We start from the raw sequence: 12,515 nt of genomic DNA on the forward strand, positions 1-12,515 counted from the left end.
GGTGGCCCAGAATGATGAAAGAGGTTCGGCAGTATTTGCAGGCATGTGAGGTGTGTGCCTCAAGAGCTCCTCCACCGCCTACCGTTCTGAAAAGACCTTGGGCACATGTCTCCGTGGACTTTGTCATGGGTCTTCCACCATCCAAGGGGAAGTCGGTTGTCATGGGAGTTGTCAATCGGTTTTTGAAAGCCAGCAAGTTCATTGCCTTGGAGAAACTACTGCCTGCAGCGGAGATGGCCAAGATTGCCCTGGACCAGGCCTTCAGGATCCACGGATTCCTGGTGGACATTGTCTCGGATCGTGGTCCATAATTCGCATCACATTTCTGGAGGACATTCTGTAAAATAATAGGGACAACAGCAAGCCTTTTCTCTGGATTTCACCTACAGTCCAAAGGCCAGACGGAGCAGACCAACCAAGATTTAGAACATACCCTGAGATGCCTGGCCTCAGAAAGACCTAATGAGTGGTGTGACCATTTGATATGGGCAGAGATTGCCCACAACAACTTACAGTACTCGGTGCATGGGATGTCACCATCCAAGTGCCAGTTCGGTTTTCTCTGTATCTCTTTCAGACCCCAGAAGCCGAGGTTGGGGTCCCTGTGGCAGAAGATCTTGTCCAATGCTGCAAGGAGAAATGGATGAGATCAGGAGAGATTTTGCTGGCCCCTGCCCAGACAGCAGAGACCAGGGCAAATTGAAGGAGAAGTCTGGGACCCATGTTACAGCCTGGGCAACAGGTCTGGCTCTCCACTCATGATTCCAAGTGGAATCTAGAAAGTTGGTGCCCAAATTCATTGGTCCCTTTAAGATCCTGAGGAAAGTAAATCCACTGGCTTACATCTTGCAGTTCCCCGAAACCCTAAAGATCAGCCTCACCTTCTACATCTCTAAATTAAAACCTGTCTGCAGCAGCCCCTTAGCCCCACTGCCACTTTGGTTTATCGAGGGGCAACAGGTCTTCACAGTGAAAATACTTTTGCACTCACCTACTGTTCACTTTGGGTGCAATGATGGTAAGATCCAGGAATTTGAAAAATTACACGTAACTCAAAAGGAACATGAGGGCACTATAACAATGGAAATTGTCCTGTTACCTTTGTTTTTTAATGTATAAAAATGTGATGTAATGTTGAGCCTGGTGTCAAAATGGTTGTTGTGGTGTCTAGTGTTGGAGTGTAGTGGGTAGTGCTTGTGGCTCTCACTTTCAGCTTCCACCACTGGCTAGCAGTCTTGCGAAAAGGAGAGGTGAATGTGTGAGTCTCTCCCTGCCAGTACACCGCCTCTCCAATAGCAAGCCTCATGTAGTCCCTCCTAGCTGGTGACACACAGAAACGGAACTCTTTTTGGACTCAGGCTGAACTACAGAGGACCAGATCTCCAGCCATGGGTAAATAGCCTCACTGCCTTGTGGGCAGCCTTGGGAGAGACAAATGCTGTGGGAGCAAACCCAGACAGCAAATCCGGAGTGGAGCCCCCACGGTGGCTGAACGTCATTGAACATCCTTCCAACAGCTCCTGTCACCAAGCTGGCGTCAAACGTATTGCTTCATAAGCTTTTATTTGGACTACACTGGTGAGGCTGAGAGGGGGATCTTGAGGACTGGGCATCTCAGGATCTTCACACCTTCTGCCGAGGCTTGTGATGATGATCATCACCCCTTGTCCTTCGAGACAGGTGGATGCCAAACAACCAATTTTGAGTCTTAGCCAGCCAGTTGTGTAGTGGCATCAGCACCGGACTTCGAGGTGAGTGGTGAGGTGAGTATGAACCTGGCTTGCTCCTTGTACGCTTTCCATCCATACTGGGTTGAGGGTTGAGCGTCGAGCTAACAACTCGGCCTCATAAAAAACAGACAAGTACTAAAGAAACAGCAAGTTTACTGCTTGATGCGTCACAAGGCACAGAGAGGAACAAAAAAATGTTGTGTCAGGGAGCCTCTCTCTTCAGTGACTCCAAAGGCTGTCAGCTTGTGTGTGTCCTGAATAAAAACTTTTATATCTTTTAAAGCTTTGTCTCGCTGGTGGCTTTGTTCACAGTCACAGCAGCCTTATTCATTTAGAACTGAGTCCTATCCTCAAAGATTCAAAATTCTGCTGTATCAAAGTACGTATGCAGTATACAACCCTGAGAATCACCTTCCCACAGAAGCCACGAAACAAAGAAACACCTTGGGACCACGTTCAAAGAAAAACATCAAACCCTCAACACAAAAAGAAAACAAATCGCACGAACTGCCAAAAAAACACAAGAAAACACAAAATATAAAATACTAAACCATAAAGTCACCTAAAGTGTCCAGGCATATTCAGTCCAGCTCAGTCCAACCAAACCCAGCGCTGTGATGTTCGTTATCTGCAGGCCACAGAGCCTGTCTGCCCCAATCAAAATCACACAAACCAGCAGCAAAAAAAAGGAGCGATCAGAAACATAGTTTTTCTATGTTGTCTATGTTTCTATACTTTCTATGTTTTCTAAACCAGGAATACATCATGGTGAGAACTACAGAGTCCAATTCACAAACCACATCAATTAAACCTTGCCCAAGATCCAAGACTCCAGCATCATCAAGTGGTTAAGAAGGCTTATTACTGCACCTAACATGGCTAAACTCCTCATGTAGTGTCCCAGTTACTGCCATCTCCCTGGACGCCGAAAAGGCCTTTGACAGGGTTGCATGGAGATTTTTCACCACAGCCTTGTCATCCTTTGGGTTTGGCTCTATCTTTAAATCATGGATTTGAATTTTGTATAAAAACCCTAAGGCTGCAGTTATTACAAATGGTATCATATCCCCATTTTTCAACATTTCAAGGGGTACACGCCAAGGCTGCCCCCTCTCCCCACTGTTATTTATGATTTTTTTGGAACCGTTGGCAATCATAATTAGAGCAGATCCAAATATTAGAGGGGTGAAGGGAGGCGGAAAGGAGCATAAGCTGATGCTATATGCTGATTATATTTTATTACTGATTACCCCCACTAATAAAAACAATTCAATTATATTCTGAGGTATCTGGTTATAAAATCAACTGCAATAAATCTGAGGCTATGCCAATGTCAAAATTGTGTTATTCAAATTCAGTATCTCAGTTTAATTTCAGGTGGGTGCCAGCTGGAATGAAGTATCTAGGGATCAAACTCAGTCAGAATTTGGGTGAAATAATCACTTTAAATTATGATCCATTATTGAGTAGGATAAGAAATAATCTGGATAAGTGGGGGACTCTGAGACTGTCACTCTGGGGTAAAGTCAATGTAGTTAAAATGGTCATAGCACCTCAGTTTAACTATCTTTCTATGATGCTTCCTTTAAATATATCAGATTTGATCTACAAGCAATACAACAAAATTATCAGTGATTTTCTATGGGATAAGAAGAAGCCCAGAATTAAAATGAGTAAGATGTGTCTGTCCAGGGACATGGGTGGACTCAGTCTACCAGATGTCAGGGCATATAAATTAGCCTTTGAAATGATCAAATTAGCTAAACATTGGGACAGGGCTGATGATGATTTAGATTGGGTAATTATAGAACAGAGCCTGGCTGCACCACATTCTCCCCTTAACATCCTCTCACAGCATTTGGAAAACAAGACTAATCTAAATCCTAGCAACACATACAAAAAATGCTGGTGAACACAGCAGGCCAGGCAGCATCTATAGGAAGAGGTACAGTCGACGTTTTGGGCCGAGACCCTTCATAAGGAGTGTGTGGAGTACAATTCATAAAGCTTGTAGAATGTCACATTTAAACCAGTTATACTCCTCGCTCTGGAATAATCTTGAGATATGCATTGGGAAAAGAATGGTGTACTGGGAAGAATGGAAGATTAAAGGTGTAAATACAGTAGGTGATCTCTATGAGAATGGGATTTTTATGTCATATGTGGATTTGCAGAGGAAATATAACTTTGTAGATAAAGGGAATTTTTGGAAGTATTTACAAATAAGACATTGCATTAGTAGCATATTTAAGAACGGTGACCCACAAAGTAACCCTTTAACTGAATACTTTACATTACCACAGGGAGTTCATAAAGCATCAGTGTTTTATAAAATGTTCAAGCACTCTGTGGATGAACCGTGTAACAATCTCAAAGCAGGTATGGCAGAAGGATCTTGGAAGCGATATTGAAGATAATGAGTGGTCAAATATTTTATCAAATATGGGTAAGCATATTAGGGAAGCGAGAGGGAAATTTATTCAGTATAAGATAGTACACAGATATTATTGGACACCAACTAGACTCTACAAAATGGGGATTGTTGATAATAATTTATGCTGGAAATGTAAAAATGAGGTGGGCACATATTTTCACATGATTTGGGAGTGTTCCATGGTTCATCCATTTTGGTGTAAAGTTCTTGATCTGTTGGGGAACTGGTCAGGTTCCACACTGCCCTTATGCCCACGGCTTTGTCTCCTGGGTGAAAGGACAATGATACCTAATGTAAACAATGATAAGTTCACTATTTTAAAGGTGGGTCTCATCACAGTTGCAAGAATTATATTGCAAGACCGGAAAAAACCCAGATGTCCCACTGCGAAGGAATGGACTGAGGAAATAATTAAAATTTCAACATATGAACACATGTTGGGAAGAATTAACAGAGAGGGAAAAGTGCAAGACGCTTGGGATCAATTTTTGTTGTTTGTTTATTTAAACTTAAATTAGAACTTCTTTCTGTCTCTAAGTTTTATTTGTTTTCCTGTCATGGGATGGCTGTGTAAATATGCTGTACTGTATCTGCTCTGTGATATGCTGTGCTGCTTTGTAAAATAAGAATAAATAATAATAAAAATTTGAATTATAAAAAAAATTAAACCTTGCCCAAGATCCAAGACTCCAGCATCATCAAGTGAGAGAGACAGAACATTTGAACATGGGGACTTTCCTCCGGGAGCAATGAGCAAGAGGGAGAGAGAGAGAGAGACTGGTCAAAATGCAGGCACCTTCCTCCAGGTGCAGCAAGCAAGAGGGAGAGAGGAAGATCAGTCACCCACAAGCTGCGATGCTGAACACCTGCCCACCTTAACAATGTCTGATAAGGTGTAGATAACAATGTTGCTGAACAGAGAGATCTTGGGGTCCAAGTTCATAGGTCCTTGAAAGTGGTTACATGGGTCAATAAGGTGGTTAAGAAGGCTTATGGAATGCTTGCTTTTATTAGTCGAGGCATCGAGTTCAAAAGTCAGGAGGTTATGTTGCAACTTCATAAAACTCTGGTTCGGCCACATCTGGAGTATTGCATACAGTTCTGGTCACCCCACTACAGGAAGAATGTTGAGGCTTTGGAGAGGGTGCAGACAAGGTTTACCAGGACACTGCCTGGTTTACAGGGCATGTGCTATCACGAGAGGCTGGATGAACTTGGGTTGTTTTCTCTGGAGAGACAGAGGCTGAGTGGAGATTTGGTAGAGGTTTATAAGACCATAAGACCATAAGGTATAGGAGCAGAATTAGGCAATTTGGCTCATCGAGTCTGCTCTGCCATTTCATCATGGCTGATCCATTTTTCTCTCAGCCCCAATCTCCTGCCTTCTCCCCGTATCCCTTCATACCCTGACAATCAAGAATCTGTCAATCTCTGCCTTAAGTATACTTAAAGACTTGGCATGAATTTTTTTATGAGGTGAAGTTATGAAGTCCGGTGCAGATGCCACTACATCACTGCTGGCATAAGGTATACGTGCTTTAGTAATAAATGTACTTTGAACTTTGAATTTTTGAACTAGAAAGGGACTGGGCAGGAATGCAGGGCAGGAATGAAGATTTCCACAGTAGGGCAGAGTGGGCGAAACTACTGAGGGAGAAAATTTCTGAACTTGGTGGTGTGAGTTGGTCACCCTCAGTGCTATGCTGAAGCTTTAAGCTGGGTTCTGGTGTCCAGCTCACACCACCAGGTTCAGGAACAGTTACTCAACCATCAGGCTCTTGAACTAAAGGGGATAACTTCACTCAGCTGCACTTGCCCCCTCATTGAAATGTTCCCACAACAAATGGACTCACTTTCAAGGACTCTTCATCTCATGTTCCCGATATTTTTTGCTTATTTGTATTTGCATTTGCACAGTGTTGTCTTCTGCACTCTGGTTAAATGCCCTAGTTGGGCAGTCTTTCATTGATCCTGGTTAGTTATTATTCCATAAATTTGTTGAGTATGCCCACAATAAAATGAATCTGAGGGTTGTACTCTGATAATAAAATTTATTTTGAACTTTGAAGTCATGGGAGTCAACGTAAACTCACCTTCCCCTCCCCTCATTCAGCTTTTAAACCAGAGGTGAGATTACAACCCCAATATGCAGCCATTGTGTGGAGGAGTCAAGTAGAAATTACTCCTTTGATTATGATTCATTAGGAGGGGGAGATTGTCAGTTCATTTCCATTGACCTTATCTTAACTGCGTTGTGACAGTGATGCCAACATTGCACCCACATAAACAAAAGTCCTTCAGATGTAAGCGCTTGTGTCACTCAATTATACTGAACATTCAGGGCGTTGAAGCTCTGGCCCCATTTACTTCTCAGTTCCAGTTGCCCTGAAAATCAGCTTCCACGTTCCGTAAAATTTTCTCCCTCAGTAGTTTCGCCCACTCTGCCCTACTGTGGAAATCCTCATCCCTGCCCTGCATTCCTGCCCACTCCCTTTCTAGTTCAAAAATTCAAAGTTCAAAGTACATTTATTATTAAAGCATGTATACCTTATGCCTGGTAGTGGTGTAGTGGCATCGGCACCGGATTTTGAGGCGAGGGGTCCCAGGTTCAAATCCCCCTGCACACTTTCCAACTGTGCTGGTTTGAACGTCAACTTGGCCTCATAAAAAAACAAAAAGACAAGTTTGCCGCCTGATGGGCCATAAGGCGCGGAAAGGAATAACAACAACAGCAACGTACAGTATACATTAAACAACCTTGAGATTTGTCTCCTTATAGGTAGTCACAAAACTAAGAAACACAGAAGAACCCATTTAAAAAAAGAAGATTGCCAAACAGCCAATGTGCAGAGAGAAAAACACAAATCATGCAAAAAATAAAAGCAAGGAAATAGCATTCTGAACTGAAGTCCACGAAACAGATTCTGTTCATACATCCTTAGTTCAGTGCAGAGCCGAGTAAACATCCCTTGCCTTGTGACCCGACACCCTGACCTTTGCAATCTGGCACGGCGCCTAAATCATTGTCATAATATCGGGTTCAGTTGCTTTGATACACTCTGAGGCCTGGGGCCTGGACCCTGCCGCCTCGATTCGTCTTGTACCCGACCCTTCTGACTCAGCCCAGCTCTTAAATCATAATCCAAACATCGGGCTCAGTGGCTTCAATTCACTGTGGGATGTTGCCGCCTACATCGTAACTTGAGCCAGGCCCTAGCCATTCCAGATCTCACCCTTGTCCAGCCTGCCAGCATACAGAGGCTCCCAGTTTAGCAATATTTAAAACAAAGTGCAAATTTCACTTCCAGTTCTGTTACGCCCACAACCCTCCAAAACTTAGAGCAACCACTGACTTGCGTACTTAAAGTTACTTGAGTAACTTGAATCAATGAGGCCTGATTGACAGCTGTGGCAGGGCTTGAGCGCTATTACCTCCAACAACATTACCAAGCGACATGGGGAGACAGCAGGGCTTCGCTTACAGATGAGCGCAAGGCCCTCTATGCTCACTTTGATGATCAGAATATAGAGGAACCATTGCGAACCCCAACATCCCTGGATGATCCTGTGATCTCAATCTCTAAAGCTGACGTGGGGGCTTTCTTTTGGAGGGCGATTCCACAGAAAGCACATGGACCGGACAGAGTACCTGGTCACATACTAAGGACCGACGCTGACCCTCTGGCTGGTGTGTTCATTGAGATTTTTAACCTTCTGTTTCGACAGTGTGTAGAACCCACCAGTTTCAAAAAGGCAAACAACAGGAATTCTGCAGATGCTGGAAATTCAAGCAACTCACATCAAAATTGCTGCTGAACGCAGCAGGCCGGGCAGCATCTCTAGGAAGAGGTGCAGTCGACGTTTCAGGCCGAGACCCTTTGTCAGGACTAACTCTTACTCTCTTACTCTTCCTTCAGTTAGTCCTGACGAAGGATCTCGGCCTGAAACGTCGACTGCACCTCTTCCTACAGATGCTGCCTGGCCTGCTGTGTTCACCAGCAACTTTGATGTGTGTAGTTTCAAAAAGGCTTCAATTTATATTGGTGACAAAGAAGAGCGTGGTGACCTGCCTCAATGACTATCATCCATTTTTACTTACACCCACTGTAGTGTTTTGAGAGGTTGGTTATGAAACATATCATCTCCTGCCTAAGTAGTGACTTGGATCTGCTCCAATTTGCCTATCGGCACAACAGGTCCACAGCATTTGCCACCTCACTGGCTCTTCACTCAATCCTGGAACATTTCTTCGCAAAGATTCATACATCGGGATGTTCTTTATCGATTACAGTTCAGCATTCAATACCATCATCCCCTCAAATCTAATCAATAAGCTCCAAGACTTTGGCCTCAAAACCTCCTTGTGCAATTGGATATTGGAATTCCTCACTTGTAGGCCCCAGTCAGTTCAGATTGGTAACATCTCCTCCACAATCTCCATCAGCACAGGTGTACCACAAGCTGTGTGCTTGGTCCCCTGGTCTACTTGCTTTACACTTATAACTGTATGGCCAAGTACAGCTCCAACGTCATGTACACGTTTGCTGATGACCAACTGTTGTAGGGTGAATCAAAGGTGGTGATGAATCAGCATTCAGGAAAAAGATTGAAAGTTTGCCTGAGTGGTGTCATAGCAACAACCTCTCACTTAATGTTAGCAAGACCAAGGAAATTATTGTAGACTTTGGGAGGGGGAAACCAGAGGTCCATGAGCCATTCCTCATCGGGGGATCAGAGGTGGAGAGGGTTAGCAACTTTAATGTCATATGTGTTACTATTTCAGAGAACCTGTCTTGGACCCAGCATGTAAGTGCAATTACGAATAAAGCACGGTAGATTCAGCATGACACCAATAATTTTGACGAACTTCTATAGATGTGTAGTGGAGAGTATATTGATTGGCTGCATCACAGCCTGGTATGGAAACACCAGTGCCTTTGAAAGGAAAACTCCACAAAAGATAGTGTAGTTGGCCCAGTCCATTATGAGTAAAGTCCTCTCAGCCATTGAGCACATCAAAACACACCATCAAGGACAAGCTAGTAGCAGAATCACATTCAGAAGAAGTAAAGGAAGTAGTTTTGTGAACTACCTGCAGGACGTCAACTTTGGTCGTGTTGTTCACTGGTGCATTCGTGCCTAAAACAAAGTCTAAATTTTGTCTAATACATACCTCTGGGACACAAGCTGTCACATACATGGAAGCTGTTGGTGTTGGCTGAATCAGCCAGCCATGATACTTTTGCCCAGAATGTACGAGAACAGTGGAGGGGAATAGTGGAGGGAGGATGGTTCTTTTCCTAGAAGAACTTCAGTGAGCTGTTTCATTCTTGTACTAGTTCAGAGTAACTTTCCAATGTTCAGTCCATAAACTGCCAGTTGGCCAATCTGACCATGAAATTTTCCACATTGCCTATTCTCCCATCTTAAATGCCACCATCCAACACAAACCACAGGACTCCGTTGACATATCTGAACTCCCACAACTCTCTGTGTCTCTCTCTGTAGTCTAGTGATTCCACATTGCTTAATGCTTAAACAAACTAAGTAACCATCCAAGAGGGCCACCACCTTGACGTTGTGCTTGGAGGGTTGCATGCCTCAATGACCCCGAGAGCTATGTTGGCTGGAGTCAGGGCTTTATGCTTTGGCTCTCAGTAGGGTCAGCCATGCCAAACAGGTCAGAGGGTAGAGGCCAGTCTAAGAGTGGTCCACCGATCTTCCACGTTTGAGGGTTCAGCTCAGAGCTAACAACCCTGTCATGTAAAACAAAATCAATGAAGAATTGTTCTACACTTGAGTGTGATGGCACTCCTGAGTCCCCACACAGGACTTGCAAAACCAACAGTAGTGAAAACCAAGAGGAAGACCATAAGATATAGGAGTAGAAGTAGGCCATTTGGCCCATCGAGTCTGCTCCACCATTCAGTCATGGGCTGATCCAATTCTTCCAGACATCCTCACTCCCCTGCCTTCTCCCCATACCCTGGCTAAGCAAGAACTTATTTATCTCTGCCTTAAATGCATCCAGTGGCTTGGCCTCAAAAGCTGCTCGTGGCAACAAATTTCACAAATTTACCACCCTCTGACTAAAGTAATTTCTCCACATCTCTGTTCTAAATGAATGTCCTTCAATCCTGAAGTCATGCTCTCTTGTCCTAGACTCCCCACCATGGAAAATAACTTTGCCATATCTAATTTGTTCAGGCCTTTTAACATTTGAAATGTTTCTATGAGATCCCCTCTTGTTCTCCTGAACTCCAGGGAATACAGCCCAAGAGTTGCCAGATGTTCCTCATACGGTAACCCTTTCATTCCTGGAATCATTCTCGTGAATCTTCCCTGAACCCTCTCCAATGTCAGTATATCCTTTTGAAAATAAGGAGACCAAAACTGCACACAATGCTCCAAGTGTGGTCTCACCAGTGCATTATAGAGCCTCAACATCACATGCTGTTCTTATATTCTATACCGCTAGAAAAGAATGCAAACATTGCATTTGTCTTCTTCACCACTGACTCAACCTGGAGGTTAACCTTTAGGGTATCTCGCACGAGGACTCCTAAGTCCCTTTGCATCTCTGCATTTTGAATTCTCTCCCCATCTAAATAATAGTCTGCCCGTTTATTTCTTCCACCAAAATGCATGACCATACACTTTCCAACATTGTATTTCATTTGCCACTTCTTTGCCCATTCCCGTAAACTATCTAAGCCTCTCTGCAGGTTCTGTTTCCTCAATACTACCCGCTCCTCCACCTATCTTTGTATCTTCAGCAAATTTAGCCACAAATCCATTAATCCCAAAGTCAAAACATTGACATACATCATAAAAAGCAGTGGTTCCAACACTGACCCCTGTGGAACTCCACTGGTAATCGGCAGCGAGCCAGAATAGGATCCCTTTATTCTCACTCTCTGTTTTCTGCCAATCAGCCAATGTTCCACCCATGCTAGTAACTTCCCTGCAAATTTCATAGACTTGCTAAGGAGCTTCATGTGCAGCACCTTGTCAAAAGCCTTCTGAAAATCCAAGTACACCACATCTACTACATCTCTTTTGTCTACCATGCTTGTAATTTTCACAAAAAATTGAAGTAGGTTTGTCAGGAAGGATTTTCCTTTCAGGAAACCATGCTGGCTTTGGCCTACCTTGTCATGTGCCTCCAGGTACTCCGTAATCTAATCCCTAACAATTGATTCCAACAACTTCCCAACCACTGATGTCAGGCTAACAGGTCAATAGTTTCCTTTCTGCTGCCTCCCACCTTTCTTAAGTAACGGAGTAACATTTGCAATTTTCCAGTCATCCAATACAATGCCAGAGTCTATTGATTCTTGAAAGATCATTGTTAATGCCTCTGCTGTCTCCTTAGAACCCAAGAGTGCATTCCATCAGGTCCAGGAGATTTATCCACCCTCAAACCATTAAGCTTCCTGAGCACCTTCTCAGTCGTATTTTCACTGCACATACTTCACTTCCCTGACACACTTGAAAGTCCGTTATACTGCAGATGTCTTCCACTGTGAAGACTGATGCAAAATACGCATTCAGTTCCTCTGCCATCCCTGCTTCTCTCATTACAATATCTCCAGTGTTGTTTCAGCTACTGACACAATGAAGGAAGCCCCGAACACCACAAGAGATGGGGACGTTCATTGCTGCCCGAAATGTCAGCAGCGTAACGGGCAGGAAGGAAGGAACTAAGCATCACAACTCCTCTCAAAACATTTGGGAAAATAGCTTTGCAATCTTACTGTGCATTCAACAAAGCCACCAGGTTTTATTCCAGGTAGTCTGTGCATCTGGTAAACTGGTACATGGGCATGCACTGGGCAAAGCAAAGGCCTTTGTATGAATGTGGAGAAGACCAAGGAAATGATTGTGAACTTCAGGAAGGCGCAGATGAACCATCCTCCTCTGCGAATACATGGCTCCCCTGTAGAGAGGGTTAAGTTCACCAAGTTCCTGGGAGTTCACATCATAGATTACCTCACCTGGTCCCTCAATATCACCTCCTTGAATAGGAAGGCACAGCAGTACCTCCACTTCCTCAGGAGATTGAGGCAAGTGAGGATAGCTGAATTTTACAGGGGCACCATTGGGAGCATTCTGACAAGTTGCGTCTCCATCAGGTATGGGAGCAAAAGTCTCTACAAAGGACTGTGAGCACAGCTGAGAAGATCATAGGGGTCTCCCTACCATCCATTGACGACAGTTATCAGGAGTGCTGCTTACACAGGGTCCTAGGTCTTATCAAAGATCCCACCCATCTATCCAGCATCCTCTTTGACTTTCTACCATCAGGCAGGAGACTCCGATGTATAAAAACAGGAATGGTCAGGGTGAGA

The 12,515-nt window shown here is 44.0% G+C and overlaps 1 protein-coding gene across 1 annotated transcript in view; it reads left to right on the top strand.

The window, feature by feature from the left end:
- Positions 1 to 639: 639 nt before the first annotated feature.
- zanl (zonadhesin, like) overlaps positions 640 to 12,515 on the top strand; it is a 245,673-nt gene continuing 233,797 nt past the window's right edge. Inside the window, exon 1 of the mRNA XM_072259463.1 lies at positions 640 to 742. Within this exon, the coding sequence (XP_072115564.1) occupies positions 640 to 742 (103 nt within the window). The remainder of the gene's footprint in view (positions 743 to 12,515) is intronic.

The sequence above is a fragment of the Mobula birostris genome, chromosome 5 (genome assembly GCF_030028105.1).
Source record: "Mobula birostris isolate sMobBir1 chromosome 5, sMobBir1.hap1, whole genome shotgun sequence".
NCBI classification, from domain to species: Eukaryota; Metazoa; Chordata; class Chondrichthyes; order Myliobatiformes; family Myliobatidae; genus Mobula; species Mobula birostris.